The 22,731-nt window shown below is 40.3% G+C and overlaps 2 protein-coding genes across 15 annotated transcripts in view; both read right to left on the bottom strand.

Annotated features, from left to right (window-relative positions):
• Positions 1-11,032: 11,032 nt before the first annotated feature.
• Positions 11,033-16,578, bottom strand: e2f6 (E2F transcription factor 6). Of its 2 annotated transcripts, none has more exons than XM_030404242.1 (9): positions 16,288-16,578; positions 14,705-15,019; positions 14,486-14,526; positions 14,334-14,407; positions 13,972-14,158; positions 13,356-13,511; positions 12,398-12,512; positions 11,922-12,069; positions 11,033-11,703 (listed from the first exon to the last, which is right to left on the bottom strand). In XM_030404242.1, exons 1-9 carry the CDS (start codon positions 16,405-16,407, stop codon positions 11,666-11,668), a joined length of 1,194 nt encoding a protein of 397 aa, XP_030260102.1. In that variant the 5' UTR covers positions 16,408-16,578; the 3' UTR covers positions 11,033-11,665. The 2 variants fall into 2 exon arrangements, with proteins under 2 accessions (XP_030260102.1, XP_030260103.1); XM_030404243.1 differs by having other exon boundaries at positions 14,334-14,392.
• A 2,269-nt stretch (positions 16,579-18,847) lies between these two features.
• Positions 18,848-22,731, bottom strand: part of myt1la (myelin transcription factor 1-like, a) — an 83,057-nt gene continuing 79,173 nt past the window's right edge. For 11 of the 13 annotated variants that reach the window (XM_030405091.1, XM_030405092.1, XM_030405101.1 and 8 more), the window contains one exon: positions 18,848-21,682. In XM_030405091.1, the coding sequence (XP_030260951.1) occupies positions 21,542-21,682 (141 nt within the window). In that variant the 3' untranslated portion in view covers positions 18,848-21,541. The remainder of the gene's footprint in view (positions 21,683-22,731) is intronic. The other 2 variants (XM_030405099.1, XM_030405097.1) reach the window with 1 other exon arrangement.

Here is a 22,731-nt window from a genome sequence, read left to right as displayed (position 1 = left end):
ACACATAAATCACTTTATTGTTAAGACTAACCTATTTCATGCAGTAAGTTATAATCATAAAAATAATAATGAATTTAATTGCATTCGATGACATTCCTAAAACACAAGTTGATAGTGTATTAAAGTGAAACTCTCGCCAAAAAGCAACCAAGGCTTTATTTGTGATTGTATATGACTCAAACCTTTGTGTAAAAGCATTATTACGATGAAAGAGGCACTTTTAAGATTTACCGTAGTTTCGTTTTCGGGCAAGCTAATTTATAATGGGGTTGTACTGCCCTTGCAGCGCGTTCTCGAATGCAAAGCTAGACAGCCAGTTAACATGCAAATGTCCTCCAATGAATACACAGGGCTTGACTTTTCTTGATTTTACTGAAGACTTGTTGCTGCATTTGCTTTGGTTGTAAAACTGAAATGTTACAGAGATAAAACATAAATCAGTACACAGTTTTCCATATACATGTACAAATAACACAACATAAGAAGCGTGATAGAGAAGCCTCCAACAAATCCATGCACCAAGCAGCGCTCCTCCTGCCTGCCTGAACTCAACTGAAGCATGTGTTGCAGAGTGTGCATGCCTGCATCAACTTGTGACCAGTAGGTGGCAGCATAGAGCATGAACTAATACAGATAAATCAACTGTTTTTAAACTTTTAACTTAAGAAGCCCACTTTTTGAAGCTTTCATAATGATTAACTTATTAAAGTTACATGAACACGAGCATTGAGAACATTGTTTGCGTACACAGAGTTTCCTAAAAAGAAGGTTTTTGGACAACTCACATTAGCAGTAGCACCTCCGGCGCACTGCCGTCATGGCAGACGAAAAGTGCCGATCCCCGAGTGCGACCTAACAGGTAGGAGGTCCACCGTTACTCTCCTGCCTGTTAGGTTGCACAACGGGAACGACACTTTTTGTCTGCCATGACGGCAGCGTGCCGGAGATCCAGCTCCAACAGTGACTAGTTCAAAAACCCTCTTTTTAGTAAACCCTGCGTACACAAACAATGCTCTCAATGCTCGTGTTCATGTGTAGAGACCCTGGTGATACTATGAGCAAAGTTTCATGTTGTGTCGAGCCTTCTTAGTGTTTTAAAAATAGAGATTTTGACGCTAGCGTCACAGTGCCCCTGCACCCCATTGAAAATTAGCTTGCCCGAAAACGCAACCACGGTAAATCTTAAAAGTGCCTCTTTCGTCGTAATTATGCATTTACACGAAGGTTTGACTCATATTCAATCACAAAGAAAGCCTTGGTTGCTTTTTGGCGAGAGTTTCACTTTAAGATAGATCAGTATAGGTCAGTAACCTCAACAAATTGTAGCCCGCCTATCAGTAGAATAAATAGAAAAACATGATATTTAGGAATTAAACTTGCAAAAACATGTAAATTATGTAAGTATATTTTCATGTACACACAAAAGCATACTAGCATACTTTTGTTACCCTGGAATGGTAACAGGGTTGATGAAAATGTTATCGGCAGCCATTACTAGCCATGTGGTAAATGTCATGACACCACATGGTGTGCATTCATGAGAGGCTTAAATGTTGTTATATATGTACATTTAAAATGTCAAACAAATAACTTTTCAAAATATGCTTTTGTGGTAACAGGGCTGATACAATGAGCTTGCCCCCCTTTGTCAGACTTTGCATAACTCAAAGAAAATTCATTAAAAGAAGAGGCCACACACTTGTCTTTTCACCATCAACTTCACAAAAGGCAGATGATTTCACTTCCTGGAAGAATGCAACTTTCGGAACAGTCCATTGTCTCTGAAGGGGTGTTTTCATTGAAAGTGACAGGGTTGACAACAACCCAGGGACCCGAGTAAACTGTTGTTTTTTCAACCTTTAACACATATTAAGAATAAAACCCATTCATGAGTAATGGAACAACACTTGAGGCATTATAAAGTTTGTTTGTATATGATAGTTAGAATTTTTGGCCTTAATAGCTTGTAAAGGTAGAAAAATCATACTGTGGGACAGGCCATTTTTACATTTCTTGCAAGATGCTTTGCACAAAAAAGGGTTTAAAACTCTAAAAACAAAAGAAAAAAGCTATTAATTAGTTTTTATGTTACTAGACATATCTAGACAAGGAAATTAAACGACATACAGCTCAGACACCGGCAGTGTCACTTTGGCGGTGGCAGTCTTTTTCCACCGACGTCCGTCACGCTGAGTTCCCGCATAGCAAAAATTGCAATTCTGTGATCATGGTTAGGTGGATCGCGACATGCAACTCGTGTTTGAAAACCCACTGAAAACATCTTAGATGATGGACAATATCAGTGAGAATAGTTGGTTCATAGCCTGTTTAAGTGTGCACTTTGCCCTGTGGATAATGCAGTGTGGTTACCAGAACCACAGCAGTTAGCTATGTGAGATGATGCAGAATGGGTTTGGATATATTTGGACTTGCGTGTTCTGCTGGGTATAACAGTAAACAGACTCTAAAGGAATGGCTAACTTTGCGCTTGGTGCAATCAATCTTATCAAGAGCTTAAGTTAGCCACTACACTACAGCACTTGCAATTCACAAGCTAGTTAGCTAGTGATGTCCCAACACTCACCAAAACCTTGTAAAGCTGCTCCCTCGCGTGGACAAGACCGACCATCTCCCTATCAAGAGCAGCGAAGAGGTGTAGTTCACAAAGTGGCCTCACACAAAACAAGCTTCATCGTGCTAAATTGTTGTCTTGTTTGCATGGAGAATTATCTTTAAAAAACATTCATGCCACAATTCAAAAGGGACCAGAAAATATTTATCGCTTCATTCATAATGATTTGCATCTGAGGACCCATGTACGGGAAATGGGAGGGCGTGACTTCGCCACTCTATTATGGCGGGAACTCCTCGTCTTGCATCTCCGGCTGTCCGGCAGTGCTTCGCAGTGCTGCACTCAAAAAAGGAGCTGGTGAGTTAAACTGTAATTCATCTTCAAAAGAGGCAGCAGTTGCTGGCTATTTAAAATGTAATGACTAAATAACATATTTCTTTTTTTAATAGATTGATGATACGAGCAACAAAAAATTAAATGATCAGGTGTTAGAAAAAGAGAATTGAAGAAAAACTGAGCAGTGGAGGTGTAGCTGGTGATTCAATTACTAAAACACCAACAGAATTAATTGCCAAATCTAGAAAACAAAGCAGAATGTTCCTTCAGATTTTGTCTGTAATATGTGACTAAAATCTATTTCTTAGTTTCACCTTCAGCGGTAGGCCATCCGGGATGTCTTCATCCACTGATTTATAACCCTGACAATAAACACACTCATCCAGTCCTGCAGAGCGTCTGCAGACTGGCTCTTTACAGGAGTCACTCTACCCACAATGCCTTGCAGGCAGTGACAATAGGGGTTGAGTTGTGGCTAATAACTGCTGTGATTTAGGGCAACTTGTGTGTGTGTGTGTGTGTGTGTGTGATTGTGGAGGTAGAGACTGCATCAGTTTAAATTACAGAGAGAGAGAGTGAGAGAGAGAGAGACTATAAAAGTAACCTGTTTATGATCCAACACGCTTCACCGGGGAAGTGATGGGCTTTCTCCTTGTGTGTGTGTGTGTGTGTGTGTGTGTGTGTGTGTGCGCGTGCGTGTTTCCTGCAGAAGATTTATTTAACTCACAATGTCAGAAAAGACACACGCAAACACACAACAGGTACAAACTACACACAGTGTGTAGTTTGTGCCTGAAACTGTCCGGTGTTACACTGAGAGCCTGAGCTCAGAGTGTGCTGCATACTGTATTATTTCAGTCTGCAATTCACATACTAGATTTCATACAACAGTTGGGACATACTGACAAACCCAATGCACTGTTTCAGTGAATTTAACAGCAGTACATTTCAGACCAAGTGGCTGAGTTTAATCTTTGGGTGCAGCACTAAAATAAACATACAGCGGACATAATAAGCCGGTTTAAGAAATATTTATGAATTTCTTTTACAGTTATTAAAATGGTGACACTTAGACATGTTAGCAGGGTTATTATTTGTGTGTTGTAACTCGTCTGGATGCTCAGTATGGCAGAAAAAGAGTTCTTATTCTTGCAGGAATCATTCTCATCCTGCACCATAAGAACAGATGACGACTCTGCAGCCCTGACTGAACGCGGGGGAGACAGGCTGGTAGCATTTATAATCGTTGTGACGCACGAGGTGGACTCCTTTCTGTGCGCGTGTGTGGGTGTGTGCATGCGTGTGTGTGTGCGTGCGTGCGCGTTATTCATAGTCTCCATTGGCGTCATCAGTCCTGAGCAACCCACTGCTGTTTCAAAAAGACACGCTGTGATGCAACATGTTAACCATCAGCACGCGTTATGGCCCACTCCCAACTACACACCGAGCTGTCGCCGTGTGTGTGTGTGTGTGTATGAGTGTGTGTGTGTGATGATGCAGACTGAAGCTCTATAGCTGTGTGCACTGTTTGTTTGCTTGCGTTCATGTGTGTGTTACGTACATTATTCCAACACACTGCAGGTTCTGGTGGAAGCCTTCAGGCAGCCTCACCACCGGCACTCTGTTACACCGGAGACTCAAACACACACAGAACAGGTGGTTAGACGAGCTGCGATGGTGTCATGTGTCCACCAGGTGTCAGGATTTCCCCTCACAATAAATTATAATAAGTCTTTCAATGAGCCGCTGTCACGTCTGTGGGATTAAAACACATCTGGAGAGTCTACAACATTCAACCATGAATTCTGTTTACATGATAATGCATCAATAACAATACTCAAATATGACATTTCTATAGTAATATGACACTTTGGAAGGAGCCAGTCTACATGATGACTATTTTTATTTTTAACTCTACACTGTAAAATGTGACAAAGTGACTTTACTTCAAAAAAATCTTGGAAACTGATTATCTCGAAGTAAAGTAAAATTTGAAGTGAAAGTGAAACAGATGCAAAAAGTGTCGATCCCCGAGTGCGACCTAACAGGCAGGAGAGCAACGGTGGACCTCCTACCTGTCAGGTCGCACTCGGGGATCGACACTTTGTCTGCCATGACGGCGGCGCGCCGGAGGTGCTACTGCTAACTTGAGTTGTCCAAAAACCTTCTTTTTCATAAACTCTGTGTACACAAACAATGTTCTCAATGCTCATGTTCATGTGTAGAGACGCTGGTGATACTACGAGCAAAGTTTCATGTTGTGTCGAGCCTTCTTAGTGTTTTAAAAATAGCGATTTTGATGCTAGCCCCTGCACCCCATTGAAAATTAGCTTGCCCGAAAACGAAACTACGGTAAATCTTAAAAGTGCCTCTTTCGTCGTAATTATGCATTTACACAAAGGTTTGACTCGTATTCAATCACAAATAAAGCCTCGGTTGCTTTTTGGCGAGAGTTTCAATTCAAAGGTGGTTCACTTTGCAGTATTTGTCATCAAGGTCAGTAATCCAAAAGGTTTGTTTGAGAAAAAGTCTTCAGGTGATCAGGAATAATCCAACATGTGTGTCTGTAATGAAGTCTTCCAGTCGATCAGGTTTCGAAGATTTCAACTTTCCATCAACAGGTCCGTGACAGGTCAACTTGTGTCAAGTTTAATTTGTGAATGAAAAATGAATGAGGCCTGCATCTTATATAGCTTTGGTCAATGTTCTGTTTCACGGGTGATCGAGTGACAGAGATTCTATGCCGTAAACTGATTAATACAGTTTTTCTTGTGTAAAATGTGGTCATTCAATAATATGTCATTTAAATTTGCTGACAGTGTAACTTCATTCATGCCAATTAAGTTTATTTCAATTGACAGATGTAAACTGTGGGATTAGTGTGTGTGCAGCAGAGCTACAAGAGCTCCACTTCAAATCTTCACTTTGTGGGGTCTAAAATAACTGACGTTAGACGCAGAGATAAATTAATACATGAGAGACTTTAGGAAGCCCTGCCGCGTCCTGTGGAAGCCCTTTTCCACCAGTTAAAAAAAAAGACTTTGAAGAATGAATGTCAAAATCATGATAAAAGTCAAATAATTAAATAAAGAGACAAATTATGAGATAAACAATCAAATGAATGACATAAAAAGACAAAAGATTTCCCCATTTTGATTGTTTTCTTTACTAATTGCATACTGTTTTCAGATCATCTTGACTTGTTCAGGGGTAAGTGAGAGTATTACTATACAGTACCAGTGGGATATTAAGTGTTGGTCTGCAGACTAAATCATCTCTAATCTATCTAACATTCTGTCACAGGGTATTTTAGAAACATTAATAAAATAAAAGAAATAAAAGCAACACACATCGATGCAAATGAGCCAGTGCAGCACCTGAAAAAGGAAAAACTTTATACATGGAATGCAACAATGATGAACACATGTCAATAATGCACTGTAGATCATTTGAAAATTCAGTATGAAGAACCTGCTCTTGTGGCCCAGCAGTTTCGCGTTCTACATTTTAAAACAAGCCTCCAGCTTCTTCAGTTCATGAAGCTCCAGAAATGATTTGTTTGTCGACGAAACATCATCTGACTTTCCATCAGCGTGAGGGGGAGGAGATAACAACTGAATTTTTATTTTTGGGTGATCTGTTACTTTAACACACACACAAAGTCAAAAACGTGAATATCCAGCTTTTACATAAAAACACCTTCTCCGTTTTTAGATTTAGACTGAAATTGAGGCCAATACAACATCCAAAATCCACATCTCCTACATCATCGTTCTCCTCCTACCTTTTTCCTAGAAGACTGAGCTCCGAAAACTCCAATAAAAGTTGAAATGTGTGCCAAACCAGTAGGAAGCCGCCCGTCTCCATGTTACATGCAGATCGGTTACTTTCCCTCAAGTGATGCCAGAAAAGCCGCTGCCAAGTGTGTCCCGACATGTTCTCGGTGTGTTTTCTGAGCTTCAAAGCGTCGCAGCAGGAACTCCCAGAGTCACCAAACCTCATGAAAACAGAATGAAAACACTGTAAAAGTCCTGCGAGTAGCACTTCAGAGAAGGGGCGTTTTTCTGGTTTTGGTGCAATTATGATTTAAAAAAACACATGTGGGAAAAAACGGTCGAGCCTGAACCTCTGCCTGCTGGTGTTATTTTAACCCCTTCGCAAAGCCCTTAATGTGTGGTGAGCTGATGAGGCTGACGGGAAACATGTTGGCGGGACAGAGTTGCTTCGTGGAAAAGGACCCTGTTCTCTGACATTCTGGGAGTTTGCTCAGTCTGTCATTTAATATTGCCGACGTTGGTTTTGTTTTTGTCAGTTTCATCCTCATGTGTCATGTTGCGTTACCTCCTGTCGTTCTCTTGTTTTCCCTCCCTTGTGATTGTCCTGGTTCATTTCAACCGTTCCTGATTAGCCTCCGGTGTAATTAAGAGCTTGTTTTCCCTCCTTTCTCTCAGTTTGTCTGTTTTGTTACCGGTGTTTCTGTGTTGCTCCTCGTGTTTTTGGATTCCTGCCTGTGTTCCCCCGGGCTTCTGCTTTGTTTTTGTGTATTTCTCTTTGGTTCTTTTGGGATTTGCCCCAGCCCTGTTTTTGTCTGTTCTGTTCTTTACAATATGGACTTTGTGATTAAAGCTGACATTGTGTGTCCTGCGTTTGGGTCCTCACACTTTTGCCACAGTTGTACTTTTTGTTTTACTAACAAAGCAATACATATCCCAAGATTCTTTGCGCGCCCGGAAAAGAAGAAAGAAAGAGAGAAAATGGCGACATCGCGAGGCGTAGATCGTCACTTTCTTGGGCCTGGTGACGCAACCAGGAAATGCTCCAAAGGCTAGACCGTCCCATTTAACAGCAGCTGACGCGGTTAACAAGGTTTCTCCGAAGACCTCAAAGGCCGGGTCCTTCAAAGGATGCAGACCCTGAATTGAGACACAGCAACAGAGTATGTGATGAATTTTATTTAGTTATCAATTTTTACTTGCATGGTTGAATATATCAAGCTGTATTTTTGATTTATTCTTTTATTTACAGTGACTGCCAGGCCAGCTAATGGATCTTCATATGCACCAGAACAGCCACAGAATGAATCATCTTGACCCTGTGGAAAGGCATTAAGAGCTATTGAGTAGGGCTGGGTATCACCAGGTACCTCACGATACGATACTATCACGATATTTTGCCCACGATAACGATAATATCACGATACAGCGATTCTGCGATAATCGATATATTGCAAGAAATTTCATCCACGATACATCACGATATCTGTGTCACTGAAGAAATTCAGAATTTATTGACTGCACTGAATCCATTTCACAGGAATTACAAAACATTGTCAATCAATTTCACATGAATGACAGCCAAGTAAACAAAGAGTATATTGCACAGTGTCTCTTCTTAACAAACACACTGACTACAACTATCATTAAATATCTATATGTGTGGGTTTCAGAGCTGCTTAAACCATTTTTTAAATTTTATTTGTATACCGATGTTTGAATAAAGATGAAGCTGTCCTCCGAAGAGGGGTGGTGGTGGTGGGCCAAAAAAAAAAAAATAAATAAATAAATAATAAATAATTTTTTTTTTTTTTTTTTTTTACATTTTTAAATATCGATATTTGGCACCAGTGTATCGATAACGTACCTCAAGACGAAATATCGCGATATATCGTAGTATCGATATTTTGGCACACCCCTACTATTGAGGACCAAAAAGACACAGATGGTAAAACAATGTTTTGTTTTTAAACTAGAAGTAATCAATATTTCTTAATTATAACCATACTAACTAACTAACTCTTTTGCGTGTTTGTATAGATCTCAAGACCCAAAAATGAAATTCAGGACGACTGGGTTATCTTAAAGCCCCTGGAACCAAGTTGTCGTTGCACAAAAAGCTCGAGGGGCAGAAGACCTTCCTGTCTCTCTCGGCGTGTTAAGGTCATGGTTTATCAGTTGTTATCATGGCCCCTCCTAGAAAAATGTTCAAACGTAAAGATGGCGCCGATAGCTATGACGATAGTGATTTCTCTGACCACTACGATGGCGATTGGAACACAGATGATGAGAGAGCTGTCCCTTTCACCAGTGAGGGAGTTCGTGGTACGTATGCTCTGTTTGCACAGAAGAATCATTTGCCTTGTCGACAAATATTGGTGATGATGTCAACACAGCGGCTAGAAGGCTCAAAGTGCGGACGAAACGACTCACTGCCTTAAAAGAACGTGTGTCAAGTATGACTTTTGCTTTTTTCTGCTGAAGCTGTTGCTAATGTTACTGCTACTTATACTGTTGCTGCTACAGTTGATGATGATGGTGACGATTATGGTGCTGATGATGATGCAGATGATGATGATGATGATGATGATGATTATGGCATCGTTGCCGCAGTCGATTACGCTGTTGGGGTGACACAGTTATAAAGATGCAGATTCGCCCTCTACAATGTCCGCAGGATGCAGTCTTTCCTCACGAAGGACGCAACGCCTCTCCTGGTGCAAGCTCTGGTCATCTCCTGCCTGGAGAAACTCAGGAGAAGACATTCAAATCTACCAACATTAATGTGGTGATGCTACAAAAACTTAGCAAATAGCTCTTAGCAGCACTTGGCATTGCTGTGCTGAATGGCTCGATTAAGCGCCCGCAGCTCTGATCAGTTTTATTAAAGGCTTTCTTTCATCAATCTTTCTTAAAAATCTACAATACTGATTAAACTAATAGATGTGGCAAAATGCTCAGAGTCATGTTATGTCGCCTGCCTGGTTGTCATCAGTCCCTCCCTGCCATACTGTCTTTGATTACTCTCAGTCTTTCTGGTTGGTTGCTTCTGTCACTGTCAGTATGAGACCGTCCTGGATGAAAGCGTCATTTTTGAAACTATAAAACCTACAATCTAAAATATATGATGGCTCAAGGTATCTCTGGGGTCTTTCTGACATAGTGAGGGATGGAGGAGAGCCTTTGGCCTGCACGGGTTCGACTTGCGGTTTGGATGTTGTGGTGGCACTCATGGGAAATACACACACACAAGCACACACGTGCCCACACTGTGCCTGGCAGCCATAATGTTCCTGTCCACAGGCAAAATGAGAGTAATCAAGCATAATTTCCTCTATTACTCTGTTCCATATTCAGGATGTTCCTGAGCGGAAAGCAGCCTCTTTTTCATGCATGTCTGTAAGAGTCGAACGTGGAGACACAAATACAGTGAGAAAATAAAAAAAACATGCATGTCTCCCTTTGTTTTATATTCCCTGAGTGTATTAGTTAGTTCTCTTACTGTTCTGACTGCAAATAAACATGTTTTTAAATTCATGAATCAGGTTTTCTTTCAGGAGAAACTGTATGAGTCTCTCTTTTCCTGTCCATCCTGCTGCAGTGAAGCAGTCTGTCCACTTGGTGGCAGCCTGGATCTGATTTTTTTTAAATACTTTCTCATACTTTCTGCTGATGTCATTTCAGTCTGGTGAATTTCAGAATTGAGCTAAATGTGCATTTTAATTTATGAAATCGTGATAAAAATACCTGATTTGAATCCTTCCTCTTGTCTGTTTAAAATGAAGTTTATGTTTCCATTTAATAAGTCATTCATTTAACCATACATGGAGGGACGGAGTCTGTTGGCAGGTTGAGCCACAGAGGTCAAAGGTCACCTCTGAGGTGTGCAGGGTCCAACATAATATCTGTAAACACTGCGCCAAAATAGTCAAGATTTCCCATTATTCTCCTGCTGCTTCAGGGATTCAAACGTACGCACTGCATAGTTGTGGGGGATAAAATTTGAATCAGAAGAGAAAGATCTTAATCATCTTTTTTATATATATATATTCATATATTATGCCTAAACAAACTCATTAAAAACTGTTTAATTCTGTTATACTTTGTTTATATTTGGCGGACCCTGCCACCTTTCTGGCTTCAGTGCGCTGCGGACCTGGTTTACTCTGAGAACAGCTTGTTTATTCACTTATAGAAAACATGAATATTTCTAAGTTTGGATTATTACCTCATTAATATTGTAAATTTTAAAATTCTGAGTTTGAATTTCTACACAGCGCCCTTTCATATAATACTGCAGGCTGGTGACAGGAAACACTCATTGCTAAGTTTCATACAAGTTTTTTTTTTAATTGATTACAGTGTCTTTCATTTATTAACAGTGTATTCCCCATTACATTAAGTTCAAACCAAGATTTTTTTTTTTTTAATCAGAGTACAAAGAAAAGTAAAATATAATACAACATTGTATAAGTCAGGACATGATCATGAGATATAATACAAAGTGTCCTGAAACACTGCAGCTCTCTGCAGTCCAGAGGCACAGAGCTCCTTCACTCTCTGTTAACATAAAGCTCAAAACATCCCACTCAGACTGTCGTCATCCTCTTCACCGTTTACATTAATTCCCTGCGAGAAGCCCAGCAGACTGACCGGGCTGAACGGGACCGTCCTCTCCAGGAGCTCAGTGAAAGAAAAAAAAAAAAAAAGGTTTGCAGAGGTGCAAATTAAAATGATCCTTGTGAAGTGTTTTCCTTGTCAAGTCATCATCATTTGCCCCTGCTCGGTCTGGAGTTGATGATTTTGGTGTTTCTGATATAAACAACCATCAGCTGAGTGCTACTGATGTCGTCAGCTGAAATCTCTTTAATGGACACTTTGTGCAACATTCGACCCGTCTGGTACCTGGAGGTGATCTCATCAAAGTTCTGTAGCTACTCCAGGTTGTGTCTGAACTGTGGGGATATCTGCCGCCTGCTGGTTGCTACGTGCTCTGCATGGCGCTCTGTCGACTCGAGGAATCTGCAACAACAACAGCGCCAACACAATGAAATAAAATACCAAACTTATCAGCTGAGTTCAGCTCATTACAGATGTGTTGCATCAGTGTGGAGCAAAAAAAAAAAAATTCTTATAAGATCATAAAAGAGGTTTATTTTAATTGTGAAATCACACCCTCCACTCCACTCTAATTTATAAACATTCAGACTTTACGAGCCCGTATGACTTTGCTTTGTTACCTGTGTGCAGCGTGGTCGTCTTTATGCGGCTCTCCTCCAGCGTTAAGAAGCAGCTGCTCTTCTCCCCACTCACGTCTCCTGCCCCGATATCACAGGTCAGCACCATGATGGGACCCCTCTCCCCCTTCAGGTGGACCTGGATGCAGTCCTGTGTTAACACAAACACAAAGACACACACACAACCCAAGTCAATATGATGAAACTTTTATTCTGTCTACCTTCTCAATGCATCAGCTACAGGTATGTATTACCTACATGAAATAAAATCTGTGTTATCAACATATTACATAATATTTAATTTCTACTGTCTCATATCCATACATATCAACTAAAGTAACATGAAGTATCTGTTTATCTAAAGATTTTCTTAAATACGTAACCGAGACAATTCAGTATTGAAAAACAAAAACACATTTTATTCCAAAAATAAACAAAGAGCACATTTATATTGTCATATAAAAGGTTGGTTGTTCTACCTCTTTGGGCGGAGGAACCTCCAGTTTGGTTTCCTCTGGAGCTTTGACGACGAACAGCGTCTGCTCCTGGAAGGCTGCGAGCCGGCGGATGTCTTCGTAGGTCACATAGGCCGACGTGAGGGGAACGTTAAGGTAAACCTGCTTAGTAGTTAGCTCCCTTATCAAAAATATACATCTAAATACATTCTGCATTCTGGGTTAATTGATGGTTTAGAACTTGTGGTTGAAACCCTGTTTCTCCGTCCTCATCTGTCGTCTTGGTGCATAATGTGATATATAAATCCAAGTCATTAAAATAAAATGTCATATGAAAACTGGATCAAAACCATCGCTGGCAGATTTTAGCAGTTTGATTTACACTTGCAATGACTGATCTTTTGGCCACTTGGGGGCAGTAAAGCAAGCTGTAAACACATCACTAATCTAATAAAGACAACATGGAAAACTTTTGGCAGACAGAACTTTTTTACACCTAAAACAGGTACGGAGAAAACTTAGCATTCATTCCATGTCAAGTCCAGTATTCACTCTCCTCTAGCTCTGGTATTGGCTTCCACTAACTCCAGATGGAAAAATCTGCTTCTTCGGCAGCTTCATGCTTCACTATGTTCGGTCTGCTGGAGCCAGTGGTGCAAATATTAACAATGATACTGATGATTAAAAGTCATATGTAAACCTGAAGGAAAATCAATATATACACTGTCTTTTCCAATATCGTCTGTCCCAAAACTGAGGTTCACCGTCCAACTAAACACCAAATAAAAAAGACAACATTTCCTGAATTGAGAACTTCCAACGACATCCAATTGAAACATCCTGATTTAACCTTTATGGAAATGCAAGACTTAACCAAGAACCATTGACTTGCATGTTCTTTAAGTTCAGGTTACGAACTTATGAACTCAATTAGCAGCAGCGCTACTGCTCATCTAAAACTGGGTTTGATGTGAAAGGATATGCAGCGCTCTCCGTGTCGTCGGTCATGTCGAAGAGCTGCTGAGCGCACCTTTTGATGAGGGTGTCCAGGGTTTCCTCCACCAGCTTCAGGCTCTCCATCTCTCTCTCGAACATCTCCTGGTCGTTCCACAGAAAGTTGGAGATCTGCTGCTTTCCTCTGGGCAGACGACAGGAAGACAGCCGCTTTAACGTAACGATTACAATCTCAATAATATAATTACAGTCCCACGAAAACCTGGAGCCATCTGATGACAACTGAGCAAACTCCATTCACTGATGGAGGACAGACTGAGTGAAAAGTAGTAAGATAGGAAGGATAGTAAGTGGAGCTTGGTATGATTCAAGATAACAATATCTCTGGCTCGTTCGCGAAACAGTGATGTGATTATTATTTTAACAAAGCATCATTCAGCCTACAAAGAAATCAAAAAACAGAGCCAGAGGGGATACCTGCAAGTAACTTGTCTTCTCTGAGTTATGTTATCATTATTTTATAATTCTTTGAAAACATATAAAAGCTATTTTTGTGTAAAATTGAGTTCATAAAACCCCAAAATATTAATGGAACACGCACAGTGGATGATAATGCAACCACATGCTTTCATCTGTTCACTCACATCCACTTGAACTTGTTGGCCGACTGCCTCTCGACGAGGCTGATGCCTTCTAGGATGTTGATGATGTCATAGATACGCCTCCTGCGGCACTGCATGTCGCTGATCACCTGCCTGATGTCCAGCGAGTTGTCGGGAGCTGCCAGCATTAGGTCCATGAAACGCCGCGTCAGCACACCCAGGGACACATCTGGGTACAACACAAGACACTGTTAGAGCTAAAAAACAAAACAAATTGTGTATTTATCCATCATCCTCTGATTCAAACTCCAAACTGTTGTGGTTCTATAACGAGATCTTGTTGCAAACAGTTGTTACAGCAAAACCCCTGAAAAATGTGTCAGTTAAAAGAGAGAAGCACGCACCCTGTCTGTGGTTGACTCGCTTTGTCTGGTTCACCTCTTTCTTCTGATCAGGGTGGACGCTGGAAAGAAAACATCTTACTCAACAAAGTCAAATTTGTCTTTTTCTGTCAGGATCTTTACAGAAACCTGCAGAAGCAGAGAGGTTTGTTTACCTGGTTGTCCTGGCCTCTGAAGGCTTCTCAGCAGCTGGAATCTAAAATTTGGAAAGTAAAACGGAGCAGGTTTAAAGCTGGAAATACTGGATTATTTGACAGATGTTCAGAGGGAGCATTAATTTATCAAAAAAAGAAAAATCATTGGTTACAGGAGTTTTATCAGGCATTTTCATGAATATTTTGGGTGAAAATACACGTTAAGTCCGTTTTTCTGACCTGCTGTGGTGGATCCACTGCAGGAGGTTCTATTGGAGGAGGAGGTTCTGGTGCCAGAGGTTCCACATAAGCAGGAGCATCATCCTCAACATCATCATCATTTCCACCACCCCACTGGTCCTCTTCCTCAGATGACTCTGCTCCCCAGGGGCTGATCATGCCCATGGGCCCGTCCAGGCAGGGGGGCATGATGGGAATGGCGTCGCTGTTGACCCCATTTTTGGAGATGTCCTCCGGCAGGAAGTGGTCTTCGCAGATTAAATGCTGCTCTGTCGATTCCTGCTTGTCCGTCTCCCTCAGAGCCGCCAGCCATACCTGAACAAGATCATCACCAGTGTTACTGCTGTCTGCTGTATGAATGTACGCTGGACGTTTACAGATGTTTACTAGCTTTTCTGATTTCTGATTCCATTTCAGATTACAGATCGTCCCTGACGTCAACAAACACTGCAGTCATGTTTTTCTACAGTTTGGGGCCCCAATTAAACAATTTAGAGCCTTTAGAAGGTGCAGGAAAGGACGTCATGAATATCATGAAATCTACTGACACATCACAGAAACACTTTCTTTTCTTTTGCATGACCTTACAATAATATCAAAATATGTTTAGGCCATATCCCAATGTGTGATATTTTCCTCAAGATTCTGAAATATCATTAATGCCAGGATAGGTCGACAAAATCGAACACAACAATATTTTTGACCCAATAAGCTCGACTTCGATATAAGAATTGCAACGGTATTTTAGGAATGACTACTGCTCTTTTCACAAAATAGCATCACTATGCAAGTGATTCTTTGAGTTCTTTAAACTGAACAAATCAGTAGTGTTTCCATTCACTGTCGTCGATCCAAAGATACACTTTATGGTTTGGTCTATGGAGCGGCATTGACTCAATATTTAGCAGACAAGCTTATTTTTTGAGTTTGATTCAGATTTAAACCTGATTACTTTTTTTTGTTAAAATGGGATACATAAGGTGTTCCTTCCTCTTTCTCAGTGTTCTGCATTTAGCAAAAAAAAAAAAAAAAAAGATGATGTTTAATGTAATCTTGAAAATGCAACACCAAAGTATGAAGTAGATTTTTTGCTACCTTCATCATTTCAGTACAATTTAAATACAAGTTGTCGCTAGCATTTATGTGCGTTTTCGGAAAATTTTGAGTGGTTGCATGTCTTTGTTTAAATAAAACATGTCAGCACTTCTCCCAGCACTGATATCTTTAAAACAAGACAGGTCAGGTGTCAGTTCAGACTGTCGTTGTTGTTGATTAAAAGTTGTTGCCTAGAAATGGACTGAAACTAACCACTCCATGGACCTTTAATCAATTCATTAACTGATTTAAAAACTGCTCATTACTAAGTTACAGTGTTGGTTAACTTAGAAGATGAGCCGAAGCATGCCACTGATGTGTGTAAATTGCTCCTTTAAGTACAGGTCGTTGTGTTAGCTAATACATGTTAGCATGAAGTTAGCTAGCCGGGAAGAAGCGGATAAAAGAAGGAACCATTTATTCAAGTAAAAGCGCCTCCTACACGAGCCTGTCTGAGTTTGTGGTCCTCTCATTTCTCCATAACTCACCTTGACTCGCGCTGGGTCTGTGGGGAACTTAAAGAACCTCTTCGGCGGTCGGTTGTGGACCCCCCGGTTGTTAACGGTCACCACGCGGTTCGGACACCCAGAGACAACACACTTCACCATGCTAACCGATACTCCTCCACCCAAACCGAGCCGAGCCGGGCTAACGGTACATCCGAGCCCCGTTTGGAACAGTTAGGATTCTGAAAGAAGCGCCACGGTACCGCGGTGTTTGTTTACGTCGTGATTCACAGGCGGTTTGCAGAACGGAAGGGGCGTGTTTTTGACCCGGAAATACAACGATGGAGGGAAAACTGGCAGAGCGATGGCGCCAAATGTGCGCCCTCTACCGTCCATATCGTGTTGCACACGTTAACTTATTCATGTACATTTATCATTACCTACCGATTTACCTGAACTCTTTTTAACAAAGGTGAAGAACCCTGTTTTGTTTTTATTCAGTACTCACATTACTTGTCAACCTAGAGACCCCATAATACGGAAAATTGACCATGTTTCCTGCATTCTGGTGCCATTATAATAACAAAAATAACCAAATAATAAGCTAAATGCATCAGATTTTTAATCAAATAATTTTATTTTTAATTTTCTGTCGCAGAAAACACAACACAATAATTTGCAACCTCTCTATTTAGCACTTTACATTAATTCCCCAGATAGCACACATACATATTGCAGACGCTGCTGACCCAACTAATATTATTCACGCTGTAAAGACATAGTACGGGGAGCATTTGTTGAGTGGGAAGACGTTGGCCAGACATCTGCATTTGGTCGACGTCTTGCCCAATGTCTTGCCAATTAGCAAATGCTAACACACAACACAACCCTATGTTTATAAGCCCCTCAATGGGAAATTGACATGGAGCAACCCCTGTGATGAACAGAAGAATGGACGTTGCATAAACTTTTCATAAGTAATGAAAATTCTTCTCTCCAGGGCGTCTGAAATGTTTCCTCTCCTCTCCATTTCTCTGTCCATCTCTCATGTACTGAGGAGAACAAGGGCATTTACTGAAACATCCATTAAAAACAACCCATTGACTTCGAGACGAGGGAACCGGAAAAATGTGAAATGATTTTCAGGTTTGAGGACTCAGTATACACTATAGGCTACAACAGGCTACTTCTTTTGAAGAAAGAAGAAAGTGGAGAAAGTCACCAAACCCCCTTTAAAAAAACGCTCAATTTTGAGACTTGTTGCATCAGGAGAAACTGTATAAACTCTCTGAAACGCTGTCTGCAACACATTCTTAACTGCTCAGGCCTGCTAATTAATTTGGCACATGTTATGCATGAAGATATTTCTTTATTTGTATAAAAAAATGTGTGTCTCTGTTCCAGTGATGTAGGCGTATATTTCCATATGGAGTCGGGAGGTGATATCTGATCACAAGAGGTCACTCAAGACGCATTTAATGCCAGGTGTGAATAGACGGGCTCCAAGATGGTAACTTATGATTAGTTTTCTCTCTCTCTCTCTCACACCTGTTTACTGTATGAACATTTGGCCAGAAAAATGCTGATATGTGTCAAAAACACCCAGCACTACTTTAGGCTACTGTGATGATGTATTAATCTGCTCATAGGCTTAGGAAGCATTTAAAATGTAAGTGGGACAATTTTACTTAAATATCATTATTTTTTAAATATCAAAAATGTGTCACTTCACGTGTTCTGGTACCTTTTACGAGAGGTATTTGTCATTTCATCCAGAGGAAGTGCCCCAGATCACATATTTGGAGATATAAAAAAGCTAAAAGTATGTTAACTGATTCAGTGACTCATGATATACTGTACTGTTTGGGGGAAAAAAATACACATTTCCAATGGAAAATAACTTTAAAAAAATGATTATATAATAGATATCATGACCTCACACCATTATAACATGCATAGTTGTATCATCTAATGTAGTGGTAGAGCTGCACCAACAGTTAAGATTTTGAGATAACAATACAACATTTTAATCTGTAGAGCTCCTCCCTGCCTTCATCCCTTTTTGTTTACTTCACATGTTCCTCCTCTTCATTTCATCCCTTTCTTTCTCTCCCTTTGTTTTAGTCTCTTTTACCTTCCTCTTTTCCTCTTTCCCTTCTTCCTACCTAGTTTACTCTACTTGTTCAGGGCTTTTTATGGTAACAGTGCGTGACCCACCTTCACTCAGCTGCCTGCCCCTTAATGTTTGCAGCCTATGTGTGTCAGTGTAGGTAGCAGTGAAAAGGTGGTCAGGAGTTTCATTTATCTAGGCAGTCTCTCAATAAGTAAGAAGACTGGTTTTGATAATGAAGCACTGCTGCAGCGCTCTGAAAAGAGCCCCGAGTGGAGAGACTGGCGCATTTTCAACACAGTAAAAGTTGGGTTTACTAAAATAATAATTCAAAAAAGGGTCTAACGGCTGCCCATGAATCGGCAGTACATTTTAAGATTCATAAGTTGATCATCATAGCAATTATTTAAAACATTTGCCTCGAAACGATGAGAAAAAGCACATTCGGCAGTGATCATCAGCTTTCCATTCAAAACAAGAGCGGGTCGTGAGCAGTGTTGCAACACAAGATTTATTCAGAGCAAGAGATGCCGACACCAGCATGATAAAAATTGTACAAACTTCACAAGTCAAATTAAAATATCACGTAGCAACTCGTGACCTTAAACATACAGCAAAAATACCAACGAAACCCATGCCATGTGGTAAGAAAAACTTCTGTTGAAAGTCCGCGAGTGGCAGAGAAAAAGGGGTGAAAGGAGAGAAAATGAATGTTGTATAAAAACCCCTTCTCAGTGCACCGCTCAAAAGAAACTGCAACATCTTCATAAACGGATGATTTCACATATTCATATGGATTTCTTTTGCATTCTAGCATGTCACATGTTAGTGTTGAGATTCTCTATGTAAATAGTTACAGTTTAGCTTTTACATCTGATATTACAATATCTAGTCTATTGACTGTCTTTAAGTGGCAGAATTGTGCTTTAACTCCCATTTCCTTTGTTTCAGTAAGAATAACTGACTGAATAAAAAATACAAGCTGTCAGTCTATCTAATGCAGTAGTTTACTGGCAGGAAGCTGCAGACACAAAGCTTTGGACAGAGATGTGAAGTCAGGGAATGAGGCTTTGCAGCAAAAGTCCAAAGAAAGGAACATCTTTAAAGGAAAACTCCCCGTTAGCACTGTTTGCTTTGCCTTCCCGTGGAATACTGGACCGAGAGCAGAGAAAAAAAAGCAGAGATAAGTCAACCTGGTGTTTAGAAGAACCCTGGACGCCTGATATAACTCTAACTGTGCAGACGGGTTGTTTAAGTTGTCTCCTCTCTTCTGAGGAAGAGAAACAAGTCTGCAACAATGCATTCACGTTTGACTATTTTCATTTCCTACATTATGTTTCAGGTGGTCTAAAATGGAGCATTTCTGACGTTTAATTAAAAAAACCACGGAAGGTATTCAGACAGAAGCTTGTCGAGCGTGGTTCAGCGTCTTGTTTTCGCCAGATCTTTTAAAATCGGTTCCGATGGGTTAACGACTACACCGGAGTGGAGCGGGTTAACGGTGTCAGGGGACCAGGGGGAGAGTTTTCCTTTAAACGGCAAGTCAACTCAGTGAGATTTGTTCCAGGTCGCTTTCAAACAGGAATCACCAGCACAAAGTCTTGTCGAAGTCACAGTTTCCACAAACTCGCTGTACAGTTTTTGCTTCATTTACCACATGATAATACTTTGACATACTCCAATAAAGTGCATGCATGATCGACGGTGTTCAGAAAACATACTCCATCAGTACTACTGATTTTCAGACCGAATGTCATCGTAAGGCCGATTCAGATCAAATACTCAGTCTTTTGATTCAGTGCACAGACATCGCATCACGACTGCTGGCTCTAGTTTTCATTCATCTTTTCAAGAACAATCAAAGACAATAAAAAAAGTGCTGCTTGGTCATCACGTCGTCTGGCATCATGTCCCATTGTGGCTCAGACAATAAGATGCATGATTGGAAAGACGTTTTCTACAGGACGAGTGCAATATACAAATGACGGATGGGGACGTTTGACCCTGTAAGTCCAGTGGAGCCATCAGCCTTAAGGAAGGTAAATCATATCTACAAATTCCTTTCGCCTGCCAAGAGCCTCTTAATCAACAATAAAAACATCAAAACATGGAAACAAAGGTGTCCCTGTGCAAAGTCGAACATGACAGAACCAAAGTCCTTTCACCCGCGTCAGATTCCTAAAACATGATTGTAGTAAAAGGTTTATACAAAACGCAATACATTTATAGTTAGTAAAAAGATCTATCAGCTCTTTGCTAGTTTTATTCATAAGAAATTGCATATACCCAAACATGTTTTCATATAGATTGCATCCCATATCTAAACAAACGATTTAATATTATCATACCAATATTGCTGACACGTTGTCCTATTAGCTAGTCAAGGTTGATGATCAAAAGAAAATTCAGAATGGCAGATTGTCTCCTACATTTTCCGTAGCCATCGGTCTCTCCGCTTTCGTTTTCCCCGCACCAACAAAGAAAAAAAGCGACAGAACAGGACAGGTTGAAACGAAACAACTCCGAAGGGGATGATGGGATTTGCACCAGTAAGTTTCCGTGTCATGATGTTTGAGATCTTCTCGCTTCTAGCATTGGTTCTTCTTCTTCTTCTTCTTCATAATTTTAGCTAAAGATTTACAGTAACATTAGTGTCCACACGGTCCACTTTTTCAAACATTACAAAAATGAATGAATTTACATCCATTGAACAACCTCTAGCTTCGCGGCTCGCGAGAAAAAGCCTCTCGAAAATGATTGCTCCTCGCGCTCGCCGCTCCGCTCCCCCAGTAAAACCCGTGACGCCCATTTTTTTCATGTATGTAAATTGCATCAAAATAAAAAAATGATTCAAGCTTACGATAAATAAATACATACATATACACTAGAATGTGCATACATTAGCAGCTATAAACAGTACATCACATTATATTAGATCATATGAAAATGTACAAAACGTGAATGTTTAAAACGTTGGTAATTTGTTTTTCAAAGCAAGGCAACGACAATCAAAAATAATAATAAAAAAAAAGAGATACCCATGGAGTTGAGAGCATAACAGCAGAAGAAATAAAATAACTATGGTAGATTACAGCAGCAAAAAACAACCAATTCCCCTCTTTTTGACCTTTTTTTTCTCTTGTTGTTGTTTTTGCTTTGCATTTGTTATTTCGGCCTCGGTCAGGGCTACACCTGGATACCCTGGACAGCCTGTTTGATGTTCTCCAGCAGCGCCTTGTTCTCCGGGCTCTGGTACTGGTCCTGGTGAGTGTACATGTCTGTCAGTGTACTCACATAAGTGTCAAAGTTCTGTTCATTCATTGGCTCCTGTGAGGGGAAAGAAACCCATGAAGAAACAAACAATCAGAGGGACTAGAAGACATGTGTATGTGTTAATAGACAATCAATTTCTATAAAACACTGTGGGAAAGAGGACAGGCGGGGCAGAAAGGGGGAAGGGAACACTATCAGGAAAGCATGGCTCAGCTACTCCTTTCTTTACTACCTTTTTAATATCTATATTTCAGCCTGTGAAGGTCTACAATGCAACTCCAAACCATGCAAAAATCAGGAGAGGGATGGTTAGCTTGTGGATAGATGGAAGGTTAATGTTTAGCATATGGAGACAAAATCAGGATGTTTAAAACCAATGGGAGGTTAATGGGCAGATGACAGAGACACAACTGTGAATTCAACCTAGCTGACTGGAAGTTTTGGTTTCTCAGAGATGGAACAGCTTTGGCTTCAGAAACAATCTAATTGGTTGAGTTCAACCTCAGTGTTTTACTGTACAGGTCATTATACGTTTGTTTGGATGAACACAGTTTTATTCATGGTGTCCCTCAAGGATCGATTTTAGACCCATTTTATTTATTATACAGTTTGTGGTTTCAGAGCTCTAGAAACTGTCTATAGTCTGGTTCAGCACCTCATGTTAAATGTCTGTTCCCACTGTCCATTGCCAATGCAGGAAGTGTTCCTTGTCTATAGCGAGGGGGGAAGTAAAATGATTAACAATCCTTGTTTTGGTTTCTAACCCTAACCACAATCTTTTCCAAACATTAACCATAACTTAGTTACCACATGCAAAGATTTGAGAAAGGTTGTACATTTTTACAAATGTTATAATTTGGTTTAAAAATTAATTCTTACTGAATGCAATCCAGTATTTTGTGAAATCATCAAATATCATTCTTTTGGTAATATACACATATTTTATAGATATTTTATATGATGTCCAATAGCTCGTCTTAATTAAGTTTAATAATCAGAATGATTTGTCTTATTTTGTTCAACAGAATGTTGCAACAGTGTTGCAAAATGTCACATTTTCTTACTTGATCCTGGCTAGATAGACACCATTACAAGAAATAAAA

Source organism: Sparus aurata, chromosome 22 (assembly GCF_900880675.1).
Source record: "Sparus aurata chromosome 22, fSpaAur1.1, whole genome shotgun sequence".
Taxonomy (NCBI): domain Eukaryota; kingdom Metazoa; phylum Chordata; class Actinopteri; order Spariformes; family Sparidae; genus Sparus; species Sparus aurata.
This window is presented reverse-complemented; position numbering and strand designations above follow the sequence as displayed.